Genomic DNA, 23,337 nt, shown 5'->3' with positions numbered 1-23,337 from the left:
GGTTTCATACTCAATATTTCATTTTGTTGGTATACGTATTGTCACATCATTAAAAAAAATTTAAATATTGTTCACCATGTGGCATCACTCAAATGGCTCATCTTCATTTCTTGGGAAACTTTCAGATAGAAAAGCAAAGGAACAGAAATTTCTTTTAAACCAATTTAGAAGAAATATTCAGACAGCTATTAATAACGTTAAGAATTTAATGTACCTTTTAAATATTTATAAATATTTAGCACTATTTTATATGTTAGATGGGTTGAATGATATTTTGTTATGCTTGGAAGATATTTCTCAATTTCTATCCAAAGCAAAGGATGATATTGAAAAGTTGAAGTATTAAGATGTGTGAACATTAAGTCATACCCAACGTTAGGTGCATTTTCAAGTGGGACAGTCATTGACGGGCAAAGATAATGAAGACAGATTTTTTCGTGAGAAATGTAGAAAAAAAAAAAAAAAACTACGTTTTTATCCTACAAAGGATGCTTTAAAAGTTTTGTAGTATCAAAGGTATATTTGGCCATTAATTTCAGAAGTAAGCTTTCTCAATCCAGAGACCACTATATTTTTCATTCTTGCTTATACATGATGCTTCAAGGAGAAAATGCTCTCTAAAGAAAACCAATACGAGCATGATTTATGTAACAAGGCACAATGTGACATCCAATCTACTAATAAAGTTGCTCACAAAAATCACCTGTAATTAAGGTGCCATTTCAAAGTTACGGAAACAGTACAAAGCATAAATCACACCTACAACATTGCAAACCAAAACACTGACAACTGCATGGAGAAGCAAGGCAAAAGCTCCAGCAAATTATAAAAAGTGCCGAGTGCACCCACAAAAACTACAAAACCCATTGCTTGCTGGTTGTGCACCACTCTAACAGAACACCTTACCTCCTCTTTAAGCCAACTTCCCTTTCAATGGACCTTTTGGAATCTTGCTCAAAACCTTCGCATCAAACACTACATACTGTTTTTTAAGCTCAAACATCGCCTTCTCTGCAAATGGATCAACCTTGTCCTCATACTTTTCATACAGAACGGGCATGGTGTGCAGCAAAATGAAAGCTGTTCTCCAAATCGATATTATCAAAGGTTAGTAACACAATGTTAAATTGATTATAAATAGAATATGCATAAACAAAAGTTTTGTGGTTATTACATATGTAGAACAAGGTCAAGAAATTGCACCAACTCCCCACAATTGAAAGAACCCACAAGCCAGCAATAACCTGGCATCGAAAACATAACCTTATCAGAAAAATCAGATAACAAAATAAACTTCCATATGAATTGCCGGTCAAAATTATTTAAAGATATAAGGTTTAGCAGAATATCCCATTTTTGGAGACTAGCAATTACAGGACATGTATACTAATACACTGTGAATTAGAGTCTCAAATATAGCAAATCAGCTACCAGCGTGAGCACTGAATTAAGAGGTTAGAACAGGCTGAGCCAATAAAGAAATTAATATATGCTTATTTAAACTAAACAGTGAATATTGTACCAACGAAACATGGACAAAACACATACAACGAGAAACTTTTTCAAATCTCTTCCAGTTACAATATCACGCAAGATAGCAAAACCCTGGTTGATTTCAATTCTCAGCGCAGCGGCAACTTCCAAGAATGGCTCCTCAGGAAGATGAACTTCTGGGATGCGGGGTGGAGTCCTATAAACAGACATCATCTTAGGCCATTAGTGAAACATATATTTAGATGAAAACATGGCTAGTTACCTTAAGAGCTGAATTTAATACAGAATATAATGTGAAAACCCGTAAAGCTTACTTGTTGATAAAGGTGTGAGCATTGGACCACAGGAACAAGACTGCCAGAGCGAGTATCAGAACGTGACATACAAGAGTAAGCAGGTGGTATTCGATTAATTCAAAAAGAACCCAGATTGCAGTGGCTCCACCGAGCACACCGGCTGAAATCTTCTTGTTCCTCCATAACAACACATCAGCAGCTGCACCAAATCATCACAGAAGTTGAGAAAGAAGACAATCTAAAAACATAAAATAACACTTTGCATTGCTTCGCATTACCTTACTTAAAAAAAATGGAAAAAATAAAATAATTGAAATTTTACAAATTCGCTCTTGACGGGAAAAATAAAAAGTCACAATATATAATTGGAAATAACCCAATTTGAAAGGTATCATTCTCTAACCGACGCACTGCATGAAATTTCAACTTACTCCCCAATGGATTCTCAGGAACCAAACGGAATCTATAAGCTTCAAACAGAGATTCAACAAAAAAATAAAAAAACCAATTCACCTAAAAATTCATACAGATCACTAAAACAATAATCTGACAAAAACCTAAACGCAGCTTGTACTCCTACAAATCCAAACGCAACGTTTCCCTCCATTTCCAAATAACTTCCATTGCTTTCAAAAGAAAAGGCAGAAATCGAATCAAGCAATGTTTTCAAAATAAACACACATTTCAAGAAAAAATGTAATATCAAACACTTCCAACCAACGCCTAATCGATCCGATAACAGATCTCAGATCAAAATGTAATCCCACAGAGACCGAAACAGAGAGAGAGAGAGTGAATGACCATACGTTTTCCTCCACCGAAAACCTTGTGAACTGGTTTCTCCCTGCCGAAAAGCCGGAAAATCTTGGCTTTCACCGACGACGGAGAGACCGGTTTCTCGCCATCTGAATCCGACGACGACGACGAATCGTGCGTGTGGATCTTCTCGCTTATCTTCTCCATGATCGAGTCCACCGCCGAACCCGCATTCTCGGAATGCTCCGCCATTCTTTTCGGACACCAAAGCTCCGATCCGACACCCGAAAAAAAAAATAAAAATAAAAGAATTTGAAATTTTTGGAGCTGAAATTATTAATATGAGAGTGAGTGAGAAATAGGTCACCTGAGCAAATCTGAGTGGGATTTATATAGACCCAGCACGAGGTGAGATCGTGACCGTTAGATGGTGAGGTGAGACCCAAATTGACGGCGTTGGGTTTGATAGCCTCGAGGAGCAACGACGTTAGATTTGACGGGCGTATTTTTATGTCGCTCTGTGGTCTGTGCGTGTAGTACATACGCGGGGTGGGGGGGACTGTGGTGGACGGTGGGGTTACAGAAAAGTCACAGGCATGGTGACGGGTGGGGGGACACGTGGCTGATAACGAGTGGAGAGATGGTGGGCTGGACGGCTGGTACTTTTCTTGGGTGGTCGGGTTGGGTGGGGTGGGGTTAAATCTGAGTGGGTTCCACGTTAGGGGAGGGGCTAATTGGTGCTGACTGCTAACAAAAATGAACACAAAATACTCAAACTCGGATTCTTCGGCTTTTCAAATATTCAACAAAGCAGATTCTAATCTACTAGACAACAACTTTGTCATGAATTTTATTTGAATAGCAGAAGATCATTTGGTCTATGGTTTCCTAATTGCTTGCCTTTTTCAAATAAATAAACAAATAAATAGTCCTGGAATCTGTCCCGATTAAAAAGTTCAGTGAGACGTGAGTGTAATATATAGTCCAAATTTGTAGATGACCCACCATGGGCAACTCGAATATACTTTGGTTAAAATTGTCTCTCTCAATCCTCTTTATTTTAAGCTGAGTAATTATTTGATGAGTTAGAAGTATGATTAGGGAAAGCAAATGAATATTCATTCAATTGCTGGTTTTGGGTGTGCATCTTGGCATTAGAAGCGAGAATATCACTGGTTTTGGGGGTCCAAGAAAAAGGGCTGCAACTTTGAATCTATTGCATCTGACTATTGGATTCGTGCTTTTCGTAGGAGGAGCAACTCCAGTCTCCACGAAGAGCCAAGAGGCAAGAGCTGCTCCACGGCAGTTTCTCACTTGTATATTCAAATCAATTTTGCTAGATATGCTTTCTCATGTCCTAATTCTAACCAAGGTTACTTTTATCCATCATTATTATATTAAACTTGCCTCTTATATTAGTGCAATTTTTGTTTCTCTTTCCACACATTTGTTTCTAGAGAGTAACACCAAGTCATTCTAGACACACGGGCTAGAATGACAAGCCCAAATGTTGTTGAGTGATATGTGAGTTATTGGGTTTATACAGTTTAGTTATGTAAGAATTGGATGTGGTAAACAATATGTAAGAATGTAACCCTATTAGGGTTAACAGGTGAACTCTAAAGCAGCAAGTGAACTAACCTGCCAGGTTTATGGATATAATTGGTATTACAAGATTTGTCTCAAAAATCTACTAGAGGAAGAGTTGTATTACAGTTATTTTGGTTACTTCAGCCAAACCATAGATTTAAGTTGGTAACTGACGGCCCCGTTTGCCAACAGCACAGGGCCGACACTGTAGTTAGAACGGCACTGTTTCAGCTACAGTGCCATCTGATTGTTGCAAGTCCTCAGTCAAAAAAATCACACAAATTTCAAAAACAACACTTATTTTATTCACTTTTCAACCAGATAATTCCAACTGAAATTATTATTTTTTTAAAAAAAAGAAAAAAAAATAAAGAAAATGAAAAATATTATTAAAAAATAAAAATAAAAAGGAGAACCGATCGGGGTGGCTCCTTGGCCAAAATGGGGTGGCTCGGTTCTCCGTTTTTTTTTTTGTTTTTTTTTAGCCAAGGGGGTGGCCGGACAGCCACCCCCTTGGCCAAAAATGGGGTGGTCCGGCCACCCCATTTTGGCCAAGGAGCCACCCCGATCGGTTCTCCGTTTTTTTTTTTTTTTAATAATATTTTTTTTTTCTTTTTTTTTTTAAAAAAAATATATAATTTCAGTTGGAATTATCCGGTTGGGAAGTGAATAAAATAAGTGTTGTTTTTTAAATTTGTGTGATTTTTTTGACTGAGGACCTGCAACAATCAGATGGCACTGTAGCTGAAACAGTGCCGTTCCAGCTACAGTACCGTCCTCATGCTCTTGGCAAATGGGGCCGATAGGTCCAAAATGAGTTTGGTATGAATTAAACCAAAGACTTGGCTAAGAAAGAGGCATGGCAATGCTCATAGACCAGCCTCTGGAGCAGAGGACTCCCGAGGCCTAATAGGGTCCTGAAAGAGCCTAACACCGCTTTAAAAAGGCTGCACCTATTAGACGCCCAACAAAGGCTGCAACACAAGAGCCCAGGGAAGCCCAAGAGTGACTCGGGGAGGCCACATATAAGGTCTCCCCATCTCTCTCTTTTTGGTAATGCTCTTCTCATACATGATACACCAAACCCACACTAGCCTCTCTCAACGGGAGCTCTCTTTCTCTCTTCTCTTTTTACTCCCTCAAAAGTCTTAAGTACGCTGACTTGGTCATCAGAGGACCGAAAGCTTGTTGACGGCGCGTTTCATTTTGCAAGAAAATAAGCTGCCCAACCAGAAAGGATGAGCCGCCCAGTCCGTGCGTGACCAAGTTTGGACCTAACAGCTACGTTTGGCAAAGGAAAGCCCCGCACTGTAGCTGGAACGGCACTATTCCAGCTACAGTGCGGGGCTGACACTTGGCCAGCTTTTTTTTTAAGCAAAATATTAAAAAAAAAAAAGAAAAAAAAAAGAAGAAAACAGAGGGGAAAGATGGGGTGGCTGGAGCCACCCCTTAGCCAAAATGGGGTGGCCCCTCTTTCTTTTTTTTTTCTTTTTTTTTGCTTAAAAAATTTGAAAAAAAAAAAAAAAAAAAAAAAAAGCTGGCCAAATGTCAGCCCCGCACTGTAGCTGGAACAGTGCCGTTCTAGCTACAGTGCGAGACGGGACTTTCCTTTGCCAAACGTAGCTAACAATAACTATCAGAGTACACAGTTGCAGAAAGAATGTAAGTGCTAGTAAAATTTTGTGCAGCAAGAGTCCTTGGTGAAAAATTCACATACTCATAAAAGAATAATGCTACACACGTAACACACCCATAGGCTCGCCACCCACCTTTTTTCATGGAAAGTGGGCTACTGATCATCCCTTTCCCATTCTCCTTATATGGGGTAATATATATATATATACAAATTCAAGTACTTAGCTACCTAATACCAATATCATTATGCTAATTCACCAGTCTCTTCCAACTATTTTCAAGTAAATTTAAAAAAACTTGAGATTTAGAGATATGCTTACGGCTATCAAATGTTCAAAGTATCAACAATATAATGTTCAAAGATGTAAAATTAACATCCTCAACGCAGGATGCTACTCTCCATTTATGTACACTTATCTGAAAGGTCGAGGTGGCTTCTCCAGTACAGCTGAAAAGAACACCTCTCTATCATCTTTATCCAGCTTTGGAACCACAGCCCATTTATGCTTTTTATACCTTAACATCCTGAAGGCTTTTATGTAATCATCCAGATCTTCTTTCAAGCAGAAAAAGCTGTCAATCCACAGCAAACCCCCAGGCCTTAGAACTCTATCCCAATCATACAATATAAAGTCCAGCAGCACAAAATCAATCCAGCCATCCAGAAATCTTGTGGTGTGAATCATATCCAGTGTGTTATCGAAGAATGGGAGCCGCTGGTTTATTGTCAAGTAGAGAGGGACGAGTCCTCGAAGAGCTATCATTTCACTGAAGGGTGCCCCTAGATTGATAGTTGCTGCGACTATTGTCACATTGAACTCCCTCATCCTTGCTGCAAAAGTCCCTGTTCCAACACTGAAATCCAATCCGATTCTGATCTCTCCCGGCTTGACACCTGTTAGAATATAAATTAATTAAAATAAGTGGTGATGTAAGATAGTATCAGAGAGCTAGTGATTTAACGATATATACCAAGCACTTCAGGTATAAGGAAATCTGCAGTGGTCAGATTCGCATTGGGCTGCAAGTTTACATGTTGAATCCATCTGGGGACTTCGTGGGAAGAAAGATTGAAGCAATCTGCACATTTGAAGAATCCCTTGCCGGAGGAATTTCTTGCCAGGCAAGTGAAGTTCTTGCATCGATACTGACTCCATCGGACATTTCTGCTGTCAGGGAGTTTCCACATTGACTCGTTGATGGGAAATGGCTTGCCATATAGCTGCGGCGCTCTGGAGAAGCATCTCCTCCTTGGTAACGGATCGCAGCCATGAACCATCAGATTTTGAGCTAGTTTCCAGTCATCATTGCAGATATCACCAACATCATAATCCATGTATTCTTCGATCTCTTTCTTCATGGCAAAACAAGCGTGGCCAATGCTAGTGAAAGTTCCATTGGCTCCCATGAAGTTCTGTTTTCCTAATCTGTTGGGTTTCATTTTGACATACTTACGAATCTCTTCAATGAAGAAATAATCAGCAGGCTCATTGGGTTTGTTCTGCTGATGAGCTTCTTCACTGAATGGCAAAGACGCCTGCATCGACTCGACAAGCCCCAAGATGTCAGCAAGAAAAGCACTGTGTCTCAACAGAGATGCTGCAGAGGATGATTCAGTCCGCATATCTCGCATCGTACTCATTTCCTGTTGGATTTTCTGAATTACTGTCTGGATGGTAATCCTGCTGACTTCTCTTCCATTTCCAGTTCGGCTGATCACATGGTTCACTCGGTTGCAGAAGGTGTCAGCAAGAAAAAGTGATCTGAGGGAGTAGAATTTGGAGAAGGTGGCAACAGAGATGAGAATGGCAAAGATCAGCAGTATAAAGATTGGCTTGCGAGCCCCAAACTTCATCATAAAAATGTTTGGTTTTCGCATCTCTGTCCTTCTTCCAAGACTGAATTTGAAAATTCTAAGGTTGTTTGTTCCCTTCAGCAGAAAGAACAGCGGCAGTAGTCACAGTTCTAGAACTACTCTTAACAAATCATGAATACCATATGAATTTCTGAGAACAAGATGATTTAACATGTGGATTTATGGAAATTCAAATGATATCTTTACAGTAAAATGGGCAAAATGGCATGTACCTGAGATGAAAGCTGAAAGCTGGAAGCTGAAAACTTTGCCTGGGATGAAAGAAACAGGTGGGGGAGGGGGTTGATATTGACTCAAGTAATATTATATATTCGAGTGTTGCTGAAGAAATGGGTATTGGAGGATATTGAGATCAGAGTCTAGTAATCCTATTTTCTTATTATTTTGCTTCTGCTGATCAACTTGGGAGGATTAATTTTCCAGTTGTTTATTTGAAGTACTTTACTTTCAAATTTCAATTCTAAAAGTTTGTAGTCCTTCAAGGCACATTGGCTTACTTAATTAGTACCTTGTTTTAGCAGACTTCTGGGCCTTCAGGCACTGCTACAAATCTAGAGGCCTCATCATAATTTAGTTTGCGCAGGCAATTGTAGACTGGCAGTACCATTAAAGCAATCGCAGCTTTTCTATGCTTGGAATAGAAATGGAGAGGAGCCGTTTAATGGTCATCGAGATTTTACGTAGCTTCACAGGTTTAATAGTTTATTTGAAAAATATATATAAATGAAAATGGATAAGAGATGAAAAAATAATATTTGTGCTATATAATAATTAGATTTTACCAAAGTTTTCACCATAAAATGAATTATCTCTTAGTTTTCTGTGAAGCTTCGGAAATACTGAATTTGCAATTACTGGCAACGTCGAAGAAGGATGTTACTGGCAGTGCTTGAATTGCAAGAAATTTTTATATTCCGACAAACATAAACTCAAGAATATATACTTTAAAAAAAAAAAAAACCTCAAGGCTTCCTTAAAATTTATGCTTTCTGCTTTTTTGTTTCTGTTTTTAATATAAAAATATTAACCAACAATGCAAAATACAAAACATTTTCAAAATATAAAATTAGTTTCTACTTTTATGTCACATAAAAACATTTTTTTAAATCAAATAAAAAAAAAACACCCCTAAAACAAATTAATCAACAAAACATACCAGAAATCCGTCAGAATATAATTCTCATAAACATATATATATATATATATATATATATATATATATATGTTATTCTTGCATGCTTTTGAGTGTTACTGTAGTCTGAAGGTATTTTTTTGTTTTGAATTTAAAAGAATATTTTGATGTGACATAAAGTAAAATTGTTTTTTTTTTTTTTTTTTTTTTGAAAAGTGTTTGGGAGTATTTTTGTGTTTTTGATTTGATAAAATAAAATAAAAGAGTTTAACAAAATACATCATTAACATTAAGGACTGTTACCCTTAATCCACCTCTATATATAACTGTTACATTAAAGATTAGTCGTTTTCTGCTGCGAAAACAGCAAAATCCTGTTGCAAATACAACGTAAATGAACTTAAAAAAGGAATAGTATTTCCAAATAACAACAGAAAATAAAAACGAATTGGAATACTGGAATTGCAATGGGTCAGATGCCAGTGTGTTGACTTGTGCATGTAATCAGAAATCACACTGAAAGAAGATAGAATTGGAAGAAGAGATGAAAAAAAAAAAAAACACAGAAATTTACAAATATACACAAAGTGAAAGAATTGCATTCAAGGATTGCAATCTAATGCAAAGAATTAGAAGATGCTGAGAATGAAGCAGGTTAATTCTTTGAAATTGGATAAGAAAAAAAGGTGATGCATATGTACATCCCAATTCCCATGCATTTGGCAAAAATGATTCAATCCCAGAATTCAATATTATGTGAAAGACCAACACCCATCTGTTTGATAAGATGAAGATACTTTTTCTGCTCTAATTTCATCAAACACAAACCATAATTCGGCAAAAAACAGAAACCCCAATACCTATCTATCCAAAAATATTTATACATTTTTCTGGGCAACCAAACAAACACATCAAACGGCAAAACCCCAAACCACCCACCACCACCCAAGAAGAAACGGAGAAAAAAAAAAAAACCCAAAAAGAAAAAGAAAAAGAAAAACCCACAAATCTTATCACCTCCTCCGCCTCCGATCCGCGGCGTACTGCGAGAGCGGAACGACCTCCGAGAGCGGCGTGGACAGCGGGGTCGGCAGCGGCGAGTTCCTGCAAACCGGGCACGAGCCGTTCAGCTTCAGCCAGGCGTCGAGGCAGCACAAGTGGAAGTAGTGCCGGCACTCGGGCATCATCCTCAGCATCTCCGACTCCTTGTACTCGCACAAGCAGATCGAGCACGTCGTGCTATTGCTACCCATATTCCCATCCCCACGAAAGTACGGGAACTTGGGGTAGGAGTTGATGACGCTCTGGTCAAGCCCAACGACATTCTCGTCACGCAATTGCTCCTCGTCCTCGTCGTCCTCGGCCACGAAGATTATGCGGGGCAGGATGATGCCATCATTGGGGTTGTTGTTGTTGTGGTGGCTGTCGCGGTGGTTGTGGTGGTTGTTGTAGTTATGGGCGTTGGGAGAGCGGTGGGAGCGGCAGCAGAGATAGGAGGCGAGGAGGATGGTGGAGAGGAGGACGAGGAACCCGAGGGCGACGGCGATGGCGTAGCCGAGGCCGAGGTTGGTGAGGTAAGCGGGGGTGCTCGGGGGCGGGGTGGACATTGGGAGAGGAGTGGAAGAAGAAGAGGTGGAGGTGGAGGTGGAGGAGATTTAGCCATGTGTGTTGGGGGAGAGGGGAGGGTTAGGGAGGGGAGATTTTTTTTTGGGAAGGGCGGGTGGGTGAGTAGTCCAGCTGCTGCATTTAATTCTCTTTTAGGTTTGGGGGAAGTGAGAGGCACTAGAGGAGCATTTATTTTTGTTTTTATGTTTTGGTGGGCTTCGCTTTTTGGTCACTCTTCAATGGACCTTTCACTCTTAAATCTCTACCCTTTCCCTTTTTTTTATGTCTTAATAATTAATATTTCTACTCAACCAATTACAACCATCACAAATCTAGCTTACTCATCCTATTTTTTTTATTTTTTTTTATTTTAGTTTAGTTAAAAAAAAAAAAAAAAAAACACTTCTACCTTTTTGAAGAAAAAAAATATGACAACCCCACGGTGAGTCATCTTGTGATCCACAATAATATTGTTGGAGTGATAACCCATGGGCGTATGCCGTGAATTTAGGGCACATTAATCTAATTGAGAGATTAGAAGAGCCTTATAAATAAGGTGGTAGATTAGGGGATAAGTATTGTTTTTTTTTTTTTTTTCCTTTCAAAAAATACATCTAAATAGGGACAAAACAAAAATTACTAAGATTAGTTAAATCATCTGGAGTATTGCTATTGTTGTTTCTAATATTATTAATAGCAAGTCGGCATATGCTGGGATATTGCTTGCCAAGGGGTCGACTTCGCTAAAGCCAGGTATGCTGGGGCCAACACAATTCTAAAATTAGGTAGAGCCCAGGAAAAAAAAAGATAAATAAACAATTGGATTTCCAAAGTATTTTAATTGGGGACAGTTTTTTCTCTCTAAATTGAGTAGGATAAATTTTTTAAATTCATGATGACATGTCTTTAAAGTTCATTTTTAATAGAACATGAAAAAAAATGCATGTGAGAATTACAATTTACATATATTTTAAACACATCATATTAAGAATTAAACCAAACAAAAAAAAAAAAAAATCAACCCAATTCCGCCTTATTCCATATCAAAAAATTTAGAAAAATGTTACACACTCCTACTTTTTATGCAATGCACACTCCTTTTTTTTAAAAAAAAAGAAATTAGTTCAGTTTTATTCATTGATAAACGAGTATAAAGCTCAAATAACATAGAACAAAAGCTCTAAAGCAACCATAGCCGAAACTATGAGGTTATAAGTATCGAAGATGACGTATTACATTTCAGACTCAAACAAAATCTGCTAACTTATGACTAATTTTCAAATTAAACAACATATCTGCGCAAAACAGACTCAAACCAATGCATAAGTAACTTTTATTCCTCGGCACCGAAGGTAGAGAATGCCAAGCAAAAACTCATCCTCCTAAACCCGAAAGCCAGGATAACATTCACATCTACAATCTAAAGATCTGGACCAAAGCAACAAACTCGAATGGCATCAGGTGGGCGAATCGAGAGAGAGAGAGAGAAGACTGAGCATTATTACAAGCAAGAGGATGATAGTAGCCAGAAAGAAGAGTCGATCGCACGCTCGCTAGAAACCGAAAACGGGAGGGGCGTTGGAAGCTCATCGTGGTGGGGGCTTGAAAAAAGGCCTAGCAGAGGACGATGGGCGGCGGAGCATGCGAAGGAGATCGGCGGCGCACTCAAAAGGAGTGGGAAGTTTTAGTAAAACCCCAAGAGCATCACCCACAAAGTGTACCTAAACAAGCAGGAAAAACAACAAAATCAAATACATAAAGAAACAAAAACAACTAGGGACCGAAGGAGGGGGAAGAGGCAGAGAGGAAGGAAAAGAAAAAAAAAAAATTGCCCAAAGAACTAGGGGCATCACATAAATAAGCTAGCTCGTTAAGCGAAAGAAGGGGATGAAAGGAGAGGGGGGAGGCAGAAGAGGGAGAGGGGAGGAGGGCCGGAGGGGGAGAACAAAGGGTTCTCCCCCTCCGGCGGCTGCTAGAGATGAGGCCCGAGCAAAGAGGGGAGGGGGTTAGAGAGAGAGAGAACCACACTCCGTAAAGTGACTTTAAAAATCATGTTAGATTTAAAATTCAATATTGATTTATTCAAAATTTAATAGTAATTTTCACTGTCATGTTTATATATTTAGGAATGTGAAAGTGAGAGTATATATCATTTCTTTTATGAACAAAAAAAAAAAAAAAGGGGGGGGGGGAGGGGGGGGGGGGAGGGGGCCTGGAGGGGCAGCAAGCTTGGGGATAAAAGCCTACTAAGGTTGTTCACGTGAGTTGATACATTCGATATGAATCATATGATCTCTTGCCGTGATCGAGAAACCATCAACTATGGACAGGTTCTTTGTGTCAACGTAGGACCAACTTGCTGTAGAGATGTTACACACGCTTGGAGCATTCAAAGTCAATGTCAACGACTTTAAATTCTTTGTTCTTGATTGATGAATGACGTCATTTATGTGTATTTTTGATGAAAATGAAAATAAGAAAAATATTAAAAATAATATTAGAGCAGTGTTGTTTAATCAGAATTTTATTTGTTCTGAGAGGATAGAAGTACAAAAAGAAAGATATGCCATGATTCCAATTAATTATTAATTATATTTGATTTTATATTTTAGATTAGAATTTTATTTTATTAAGATTTTATTTGACTGTGACTTTATTTCATTTTCTTAATAGGTTTAGATTTACTTTAATTATTCCATTTCCTTATTAGAATTAGGTTTACTATTGCTACTATGTTTAAGTTTACTTCCCTACAAGTATTTCTCTTTATTCTTTTATATATATATAAAAGTTTGTTGACCTGAAACATAGACTCAATTGAATTATTATCAAGTAAGATAATTTCTCTAAAACACTTTGTTGCAGAGTTTTATTTTTATTTTATTTTGGGTCTTTTAAGCCTACGAACTTGTTTTATTTTTGGATCAGAATATGCAAGCGTTTTCTGATTGTTGTTACTTAGTCTTTAACTACGTTATTCTTCATCTAGAAACCTTATCCTCCACAAAAACCAACTTCTGAAATCGGGGCATCGATGAAATGATAATCAATTTCTATTTGCTAATCTAATCATTTTAAATTTTGGGTCTAATTTGTCCAAAAGCCATTGGGGTCCGAGGGTCTAATGTAAATTCTATGCTTCCATGATGTCTTTTTCTTTGGTCGGGCCCGAAAATAGGAATCAAACTATGTGGGCTTAAAATCATTTCCTTTTAGTCAAAAGTTCGCATGATTCCGGGAAACATTTTCCTTCATTTCTTTGTCATTTTTGGTATACCACTATTCTTTTTTTTTTTATAAAAATAAAGTAATCGTACTATTGGGTTTGGCAGTTTCCAATATCAAATATAAATTTAAATCATCATGTAACCCGTGACAGGAAAGTTGGCTTAAAATAAAACATGTATAATGATGCTCACACAATGTTTAATGTTAACGCATATTTTTGCAGAGTCGGAATGATTGATGAACATATGTAAAAATGAAAAGACCATCGGATTGTCATCGGCGACGTGTTGCTGGCCGGCAGTGGCGGATCTAGGAATTAGAGTTACCCGGGGAGTAAAAAAATAATTTTTTTTTTGCTCCTTATGTATTATATATATTTTTTATAATACGGTAAATACAATAAAAAATAAATTATACCATAATATATGTATCACAAATCAAATCAAACTCATCAAATTACCCAAAAAAAAATAAAAATCAAAGTAACTATTAAAAATCTTCATCTAATGACGTCACAAACACATAATAATTTAAACTACTTACGAAATAAACTAAGCACAATTAAATGACTACTAGTGTCTAAGAAAAATGAGTACTTTTAGTGGGCTATTAGCATACGGCTATTTCTTTTAGAAAAGCCTCAAATCTCAATGTATAAATTACATTAGAGTCTAAGACTACATAAAAGAGACTAGAGTTTAAATTTAACAAAAAAAAAAAAAATCACATTTATCTATAAATTATGACCAAAAACACTAAAAAATTCACCCACTATCTTTTTTTAATAATAACTATTATTTACTCTCTCTCTCTTAATAAAATATAACTTTATTCTCTCTCTTTAATAAAAAATGGCCTCATCTCTCTACATAATAACTATTTGAGCGGCAGAAAGAAGGCCAAGAGTGCCCTTGGTAATTTTTTTTTACTAGGGGCACCCATTAAAATTTTGATGGAAAATACTTAATAAAATTTTTTTAAAAAAAAATTTACCAGGGGGCGCCTGCCCCCAGGTCGCCCTTGTGTAAATCCGCCACTGCTGGCCAGGGACGTGTTGCTGGCCGGCAACAGGCAAAGGAGCCTCCAATAATTAAGTCAAACTCTTCTTGAGCTATCCTCAATAAAATTTTAGGGTTTTTTTTTCTGATTTTTTTTGCTTCATCATGGACACGTAACGGTGTAATTAGGTCTAGCAATGTTTGACACGACCGTAAACTTGAAACAAAAATTAATTTTGGTTGGTTAATTAATTTCCTTTTTAAGTCAAAAGTACAGATGCTTTTTTTAAAAAAAATTCTTTAATTTATTTGTCATTTTTGTTAACCACTATAATTTTTTCAAATAAAATAATAGTATTGGATTTTGCAGTTTTCCAATATCAAATATAATTGGAAATTACCAAGTAATCCGTAAAAGCGAATTTGGCCTAAAAAAAAGAAAAAGAAAAAGAAAACATGTATGAAGATGCTCACACAATGCATACGAAAGCAAGTCATCATATCATAGTTTTCTTCATGTGCTTTCCTTTTCCCTGATTTGCATGCATCGGCTACCATCAAAGGCAACATCAACATGCCTTTAGCGTCCATTTTCTCACACTAAAGTCGTTTGGTTGATCTGGACATCTATCCGCACTCGAAATAATTTGAGAACTTATTACTAAATCATCAATTATTTTATAATTTTAAAATAATAAATTTAACCATTTAATTAATACTGTAATACTACTTTCTCGTTGGTTAACTAGGTTGGTGCACAATATTCACGTTAGTACGTACGAAAGACAAGGAGATAAAACAATTGCAAATCAAATATTTCTCCTAGTATTTTTTCATTTACATTTATAAATGGGTGCATTGGACGGCTAAAAAGTAATTTTATATTCAGCGTGTAATGAAAAATTACCGAATAATGCTACACCTACGGCATCCATTGGATTATGGATTTTTTGCTAGGATGTAGCATTACTCATACTTTTATCATTAATTAATCTTTTTCATTATTAGTTTCTTATTACCATAATCTAATTATTAGTATTACTATTATCTAAATTAATTTCCTAAGCATCCCGTTAATCTAATTAAAACCCTTTATCATTTTAGATCTAGAACGCTACAGGTTCAACCTTTTTCATAAGAGAAATTGTTTGTGTTAATATTTTGTCTATATTTTTTCCATATCATCCTATAAATCAATTATTAGTTAAATTTGTGAACTTATGTGGACTCCACAAATCTAAAACCGAAACTTTTTGCATTTTGGACGCATTGGTTTGGCATGCATGAACACTCTTGTTCGAATGGATCATGTCCCATTTGATGGGATTTTCAAATAAACTCTCGTGGCATGTTCAGCGTGGCTCATGCGAACACGGGTCGTCCCATTTGAATGAGACCCTAGTAGTCCAAAAATCTTCTAGCTAGCTAGTGTTTAGGCCATTTTTCTTTGCTTCAATGATCCCTTTCCTAACTTTCCCTGCATTGCTAGTTAGTCTAAATTACTTATTTACCCAAGGTTTTTCCTTCCATCATTATCAAATCTTCTTAATCTCCAAATAAAATTTTCTATCCAGCTGTGGGAGAGAAGCCGCCCCTCCACCTTTTTGAAGTTCAGTACTAGTGACGTACTACAAAAAAGAATTTAAGAAGAGAAACGAAAAATGATTTATCTTTTTTAAGCATTTCCAATAGACTATTTATAAGAGAATCTGTTACCTAAGTTTATGAAATATGTTTAACATCTCACAGCAGACTCTCTAAATGAATCATAAACATTAGAATTGCTACAGTGTAACTCAATGTTTTGGGTTTCACTATTACAATTCTTATGATTATTAAAATAAAAAAAATGATTCTCTCTCTTCTTTCCTCTCTCCTCTTTCAATTCTCTCTCATCTCTCCTCTTATATATATATAATATAATTAAAAAAATAAATATTTTAATGATATAGGTAATGATTAAGGAAAACTATTGGGCTGTATTTTGACATAGGGAAGCAAAAAATAGTTTAGATCATTAAATGTAGAAAAAATGACGAGAAAGCTGCTGAAAATGTTCTAAGAAAAGTGTTTCACATTTATTTCTTGTTCATCTCTTGTCATCTTTTTAATTTGTAAATCTACCACTAAACATGTGGGATTTACATCCCACATTTAATACTAGATCCTTTGTATGAACATAACAAGAAATGAATGAAAGATGAAATCTAAATATTTCTCATTCTGCTAAATAATAAAACTAAAAGTATGTGTGTTTTTTTTTTTTTTTTTTTTTTTGACATGTCTACACAATAAAAAGGGGGGAGATTCGAATTAATGACCTCCACTTCAATTCTTAACGGACCTTTTTTAAAAAAAATTTTAATTTTTTTTATGCACACTCCCATCGACGGCATTAATTTGGAATATAAAGTTATGAAAATATAACAGCTGGTATTAATGATTCAGACGAAAGATATATACAAAAAAAACAAAAAAAAAAAGTGCAAAATAAATTTACAAATAACACTACCCATAAAACTATAAGTCTATATATAACACACAATATCCTTATCTTAATTAATTACTATATATATATATATATATATATATATATATATATATTAAAGGCTAACCTTCCGCTTGCACTTCTGTTCTTGAATAGCCTGGCTCGAAATATTAACCGTAAAGGTGCAATTCATTTTCACGACAACATGTTTCTTAATGATTTTCAAGATTTTCACCCGCCCCGGTATTCGGGAATAGCTGCTCATGTTCAACAGCCCCGAGCTCACGTCCGCCGGCAAATTCGGGCTGGACAGAAGCCTGTCGGTGATAATATCAACCGTGATATTCATCCGCATGGTTCGCCGTGGCTTGGCCTGCCCCGGCGGCCCTCGGGCTTCGCCGATCACCGTGCCGTGGTAGAACAAAGTTGTGGTGGTGTTGCTATATTTGAAGGCTGCCACGTTCGGATTTTTCACCGACACGTCGGCTGTCAGGGACATGTTGGCGCCTGGCTTAGGAGCCGTGTTGTTGGCTAGCTCCAGCCGTGTGACTGTCACGCCGTTCATTTTTATGATAGGATCCTTCACGCGGAAAACGGTGAATATTAGGATCACGATCACCACGGCTACGATCAACATGATGGCTGCGATGTACCCACAACATTTGATGCACCTTTTACGCCGGATTTTTCGTGCGAGTAGGGCAGTCTCATCGTCGTCACTGCTCGGGCGGTCGGTGGCCGGGGCTAGTGGCCTGACTTGCTCCTTCTCCACCATGGCTAGAGATCGGAAGGGGAGGAGGGATTGTGTTTAGTGGGCCGGGGGAGTTGGTGTGGGGGGAGTTTTGGAAGAGTTGCTTTTATAAAGTTAGGTAGTAGTGTGAGTGGGAATTGCTGATTTTCTACAAATTGCTGACATTAGTTCATCAGTCCTGCCCCGATAAAGTTAGGTAGTAGTGTGATATGAGAGCATTCTTTTTTGACTTTTGTAAGTTTTTTGTCACCAATGTACTGAAAGTACATAAGATATTTGAGATTCGAAGATATTTGAGATTCGAGAAACATCAATGATGAAATTGAGATCCCTTCTAATAGAAGAGAAATTGGAGATTTTTTAATGGTTAATTGTGACCCTTCATTTTAAATTTAATGATCTATAAAATGTGAGTTGTTTTTGTATAACTGAGACATTAAATGCTAACTTTTGTTTTATGGAAGTTTAAATGATTTTATAAACCATTAGATTTAAAATAAAGGACCATGATTAATAATTAGAGAATCTCCAATTTCTCTCTAATTGGAAGGGATCCGGATCCATCAATGATGTTCACATTCCTTGGGGTTCTTTGCCATATATATATGGATCCCCCCCCAAAAAAAAAAAAATCTCTCATGGTATTCATCTCAAATTCAACTTTAATATTATTACTTTTTATTTTACATTTTACTACTATTTAAATAAAAAAATCACTATTTTTTTTTTTTTTCACAAATCAATCAAATCTTGCTGCAATTCCAACTTCCAACTCAATGGCAAACAGCCCCAAGGTTTCCAATTTTTGCAAGCTTTGAAATAATTGTCTCGTTGATTTGGTTATGGGTGAAATCATTATTGACCCTGCGATTAATTATTATTGAATTTTGATCAAATAGTAATTTTAAAAGTCACCTCATTCTTAGAGTGATACAAGATGGACTTTTATAATTACTCAGGTGGTTTAGGGGCGGGTGTGGAGTTCGGTTTCAAGCAAGTCATTTGTATAAGATTAACTTGCTAATTTTGAATTAGATTTACGGGTCAAATCAAAAATTGTTAGTCCTTATTTTACGTGTCGGATTAGGATAATGTCAAAACATGAGTATAACTATATATATACAAAATGATTAACCTAAGTGAAGATGGATTGGTGGATCCATTAATAGTTGATTTATTTCATGGTTTTGACATGCAAAATATAGTCATCAACGTAATTGTCATGCTTTTAAATGTGACACCACCATCCACCAAGGCACCAACCACTACACGCTTTCTTCTTTTACATTAAATAAATGGAACAACCTTCCTTTGCCGGCATTTCTTTTTTCAACATTAATTTTATCAACTCTGATTTGTGATAGTTGCTGACTGTACTTCGAATTCATTTGGCCTCATAAACGCTCAATAATTAAAATTAAATAACTGTATTTTTATTAACTGAATCCATTAGGTTTGAGATTTAGCATATCGGAATATAGAGAATAAACTAATTAATTTTTTTTTATTGATAATCCCCTTTCATGGTAACAATGCTCGGTGTCTTCTCTATAGGATTCACTGGCCGTTTCTAGCGGGTTGCTTTAGATCTAATTTGTAGATTTATATCTAAATCTAGTCTCTTCAACCTTATATTTGATCGTCGGCTAAGGTGTGTTTTTCAAAGGGATGTTTACGATGTCGTGCTCCTTCGCTGCTGCTTGTGGGGTTTTTGTTTTTGTTTTTTGTTTTTTATTTTGTTTGTCCTGGCCTTCAGGTTGAGGATGAATTTGTTGTCTTGGCTTTCGGGTTGAGGATGTTGGATTCTTTAACGTAGGATCTGTGTAAATTCTTCAGAAAAGATTTCTCCCGTTAGGGTGGAAATCCAGTGGAGAATGAGAGTATTTAGAATGCAGAAAACCAGGAGAAAACAAATGAAATATTTCACGTGAAAAATAGAAGTTATTATTCTGCATTCTCATGGGACTCTATAAATAGAGTCCCAATACAACTCTTGGTCAAGAGTTACTACTCTTGGTCAAGAGTTACTACTCTTGACCTGCTACCTCCACAGGAAGTAATTTTACTTTTCTGTAAAATCTACATGATCTGATGTGGTGATGACCACACTAATAATAGTGTGATCATCCTTTATTCCATCATCTCCCACTTGATCATACTATTATAATTAGTAATGAAACCTTAGTTGTACATGTTTATTTTTAGTATCACAAAAAACATGTCAACTCCTTATCTGCCGTATATTCTAGGCAAATAGATTAATTATCCATAGTTTAAGAATACAGTTCATACTCAATACTATAATTAATGATCTATTACATAATAACCATATGTAATTTGAATTGAAAAAATTTCTATTCAATTTCTTATCTCCAAGGTTACCCTATTTGAGATAAATAAAAAATACATATCATCATTCATTCAGGCGTCCCTGAATTCTTCTGATCATGCTATTTTTACCATGTAGCTTTTTCATAAAATTTTCCTTAATCCCATTTTTGCTACATGCTCTCTAAATTTATCTAGAGTTAACCCTTTGGTCATGGGATCAGCTACCATCTCTGATGAGGGAATAAATTCTACTTTTACTTCACCTCTTTCCACTATATCTTGAATATAGTGATAACTTATGTCAATGTGTTTGCCTTTGGAACTTTGAGTTCCACTTTTTATTAAAGAGATGGCAGACTTATTATCGCAAAATACATTGACAGGCCCATCTTGCATTCCAAGATGTAAACTTTTAATGAAGCGTTTAATCCAAACAGCATTGCTTACCGCTGTGCTGCATGATATATACTCAGCTTCCATTGTGGATTTTGCAACACAATTTTGTTTCTTACTTAACCAAGAAACAGCTGTTCCCCCGAATAAGAATATATAACCGCTCGTAGATTTTCTGTCATCTACATCTCCTGCAAAATCTGCGTCAGTGTATCCTGCAATGTTAAGATCTTCTAATCCAAAACATAAACCCATGTTTTTAGTTCCTTGCAGATACCTAAATATTCTTTTAACTACTTGCCAATGCTCTTTTCCAGGATTGGATTGATATCTACTAACCAATCCTACAGCATGACAAATATCAGGTCTTGTGCTTGTCATAGCATACATAAGACTGCCCACTGCTTGAGCATAGGGGACAGTTTCCATTTCAAGAATTTCTGTTTGGTCTCGAGGACACATTGTTTTGCTCAAATATTGACCTTTTGAAACAGGTGTATTTAGAGGTTTACTTTTATCCATATTAAACCTTTTAAGTACCTTTTCTATATATTTCTCTTGATCTAAGTATAATAATTTCGAGGTTCTATTCCTTGAAATTTTTATTCCCAAGACATAAGTTGCTTCACCCATGTCTTTCATTTCAAACTTAGATGCTAAGAAATTCTTTGTTTTCTGAATCATTTTTGAGCAATTTCCAGTTAATAATATGTCATCTACATATAGTGATAATATAGTCAACTTATCATTGTCATAGTGAATGTAAACACAATGATCTAGTGGACTTACCTCGAAACCGATTTCCATGATAGCCTCATGAAATTTCAAGTACCATTGTCTTGAAGATTGCTTCAGCCCGTATAGTGACCTCTTCAATTTATAAACCTTTTCTTCATGACCACTCACATTGAATCCTTCAGGTTGAACCATATAGATGTCTTCTTTTAATTCTCCGTTTAGAAATGCCGTTTTTACATCTAATTGGTGCAATTCTAAATCCATCATCGCTACTATGGACATGATTATTCTTACTGAGGTAAATTTTGCTACTGGTGAATAAGTGTCAACAAAATCCACACCTGGTTGTTGAGTGAATCCTTTGGCTACCAGCCTAGCCTTGTACTTATCAAGACTTCCATCTGCTCTGAATTTCTTCTTCAGTACCCATTTACATCCAATAGCTTTTCTTTGTTGTGGAAGATCCGTGAGTTCCCAGACGTCATTTTTGTTGATGGAGTCTAGTTCATCATTCATTGCATCTATCCATTTGTCTGCATCATCACCTTGTATAGCTTCTTTGTAATTGGAAGGATCATCTTGAAGATTTATGTCATCTATACTTAATACATAATGATCTTTAAGTATGACAGATGGTTGTCTTTGTCTTTTAACTCTCCCACTGTTTTCGTGATTAGGGATATTGAGATCCAAACTCCTTTTACTCCCACTGACTTGGAGATTTTTAATGTCTTCATGTGCAGATTCTTCATCTTCTGATTGACTGATATCTTTCATAGAAGTGATATGATTTGAATTTTCTTGTGTAGATTGGTCGTCTTCTAACAGTCTGATATCTTTTATAGGATTTATTTGATCTGAATTTTCAAGAAAAACAGCATCTCTGCTTTCTATTAATCCTTTTTCAGAATGGTAGAATCGATATCCACTACCATTCTCAACATATCCTATGAACTTGCATTCCCATGTTTTATCTTTTAATTTATCCCTTAAAGGTTTTGGGATAAGTACATAGGCTTTGCATCCCCATACTTTTATATTTTCTAAGTTGGGTTTCAGACCTGTCCAGACTTCATAAGGGGTTAAAAGTTTAGATTTTGTCTTAACCCTGTTGAGTATATAAGCTGCTGTGGATAAGGCTTCTCCCCAAAAATGAATAGACAAGTCAGCGAATGCCATCATTGACCTTGTCATTTCCATTAAAGTTCTATTTCTTCTTTCTGCAATACCATTTTGTTGAGGCTTATATGGCATTGTGTATAAATGTTTTATACCATTTTCTTTGCAGAAAGTATCCATTGCTTCATATTCTCCCCCCCTATCATTATTCAAGGTTTTGATAGATCTTCCTAATTGTTTTTCTACCTCTAATTTGAAAATTTTGAATTTATCAATAGCTTCAAATTTATTTTTAATGAGGTAGATATATCCATACCTTGAATAATCATCGATGAAGGTAATAAAGTATTCCATTCCTCTATGTGTCTTAGTTCTAAATGGTCCGCAAATATCTGAGTGAATTACTTCTAATAATTCTGATGATTTCCAGTGTTTTAAAAATGACTTATTAGTCATTTTTCCTTTAATACATGATTCACATATATTAAAATTTCCAGAATTAATATTAGGTAGTAATCCACATTTGCTCATTCTTATCAATTTATTTATGTTAATATGGCCTAATCTTAAATGCCATAGATAAGAACTACTGTCAGACACATGTGTATAATTTGAAATGGAAACTTTATTATCAACTTTAATGGAATACATATTGTCAACTCTTATACCCTTTACAGATGTGTTTCCTTTCCTAATATAGACTTTCCCAGCTTTAAATTTTATCCCGTATCCTTTGTTATCTAATATAGGAACTGATATTAGATTTCTCCGGATACTAGGAACATACAAAACATCATGTAAGACAATAACTGAACCTTTGACAGAAATCTTACATTTTCCTTCTCCTAGCACGTCACTATAGGTGTTGTTTCCCATGTAAACTTTGTGCTCTCCAACAGCTTTATCT

General features: G+C 36.1%; 4 protein-coding genes across 4 annotated transcripts; all 4 read right to left on the bottom strand.

Moving 5' to 3' along the window:
* Window positions 1-663: 663 nt before the first annotated feature.
* LOC132186827 (reticulon-like protein B5) lies at window positions 664-2,914 on the bottom strand. The gene is made up of 5 exons (XM_059600916.2): window positions 2,597-2,914; window positions 1,809-1,989; window positions 1,549-1,690; window positions 1,175-1,244; window positions 664-1,080 (listed from the first exon to the last, which is right to left on the bottom strand). Exons 1-5 carry the CDS (start codon window positions 2,796-2,798, stop codon window positions 914-916), a joined length of 762 nt encoding a protein of 253 aa, XP_059456899.2. The 5' UTR covers window positions 2,799-2,914; the 3' UTR covers window positions 664-913.
* A 3,210-nt stretch (window positions 2,915-6,124) lies between these two features.
* Window positions 6,125-8,111, bottom strand: LOC132187319 (S-adenosyl-L-methionine-dependent methyltransferases superfamily protein). The gene is made up of 2 exons (XM_059601598.2): window positions 6,744-8,111; window positions 6,125-6,666 (listed from the first exon to the last, which is right to left on the bottom strand). The coding sequence occupies exons 1-2, from the start codon at window positions 7,648-7,650 to the stop codon at window positions 6,185-6,187; spliced, it is 1,389 nt and encodes a 462-aa protein (XP_059457581.2). The 5' UTR covers window positions 7,651-8,111; the 3' UTR covers window positions 6,125-6,184.
* A 1,342-nt stretch (window positions 8,112-9,453) lies between these two features.
* On the bottom strand, window positions 9,454-10,489 carry LOC132187320 (RING-H2 finger protein ATL67). Its single transcript, XM_059601599.2, has one exon. It carries the CDS (start codon window positions 10,384-10,386, stop codon window positions 9,793-9,795), a length of 594 nt encoding a protein of 197 aa, XP_059457582.2. The 5' UTR covers window positions 10,387-10,489; the 3' UTR covers window positions 9,454-9,792.
* A 6,631-nt stretch (window positions 10,490-17,120) lies between these two features.
* LOC132188426 (Late embryogenesis abundant (LEA) hydroxyproline-rich glycoprotein family) lies at window positions 17,121-17,983 on the bottom strand. Its single transcript, XM_059602871.2, has one exon. It carries the CDS (start codon window positions 17,871-17,873, stop codon window positions 17,214-17,216), a length of 660 nt encoding a protein of 219 aa, XP_059458854.2. The 5' UTR covers window positions 17,874-17,983; the 3' UTR covers window positions 17,121-17,213.
* Window positions 17,984-23,337: the final 5,354 nt, after the last annotated feature.

This window comes from Corylus avellana, chromosome 6 (assembly GCF_965113065.1).
Source record: "Corylus avellana chromosome 6, dhCorAvel1.hap1.2, whole genome shotgun sequence".
Lineage (NCBI taxonomy): Eukaryota > Viridiplantae > Streptophyta > Magnoliopsida > Fagales > Betulaceae > Corylus > Corylus avellana.
The sequence above is the reverse complement of the archived record's forward strand: the minus strand, read 5'-3'. Positions and strand labels throughout refer to the sequence as shown.

What these genes read in the sequence shown, in the direction of transcription:
- LOC132188426 (XM_059602871.2), bottom strand. Translation starts at nt 17,873, where the DNA reads ATGGTGGAGAAGGAGCAAGTCAGGCCACTAGCCCCGGCCACCGACCGC.
- LOC132186827 (XM_059600916.2), bottom strand. Translation starts at nt 2,798, where the DNA reads ATGGCGGAGCATTCCGAGAATGCGGGTTCGGCGGTGGACTCGATCATG. An exon ending in ATTTGAAAAAGTTTCTCGTT is followed by an intron (nt 1,245 to 1,548) that starts GTATGTGTTTTG and finishes TTTCGATGCCAG; the next exon opens with GTTATTGCTGGCTTGTGGGT. An exon ending in CTTGACCTTGTTCTACATAT is followed by an intron (nt 1,081 to 1,174) that starts GTAATAACCACA and finishes TTTGGAGAACAG; the next exon opens with CTTTCATTTTGCTGCACACC.
- LOC132187319 (XM_059601598.2), bottom strand. Translation starts at nt 7,650, where the DNA reads ATGCGAAAACCAAACATTTTTATGATGAAGTTTGGGGCTCGCAAGCCA. An exon ending in CCTTATACCTGAAGTGCTTG is followed by an intron (nt 6,667 to 6,743) that starts GTATATATCGTT and finishes ATATTCTAACAG; the next exon opens with GTGTCAAGCCGGGAGAGATC.
- LOC132187320 (XM_059601599.2), bottom strand. Translation starts at nt 10,386, where the DNA reads ATGTCCACCCCGCCCCCGAGCACCCCCGCTTACCTCACCAACCTCGGC.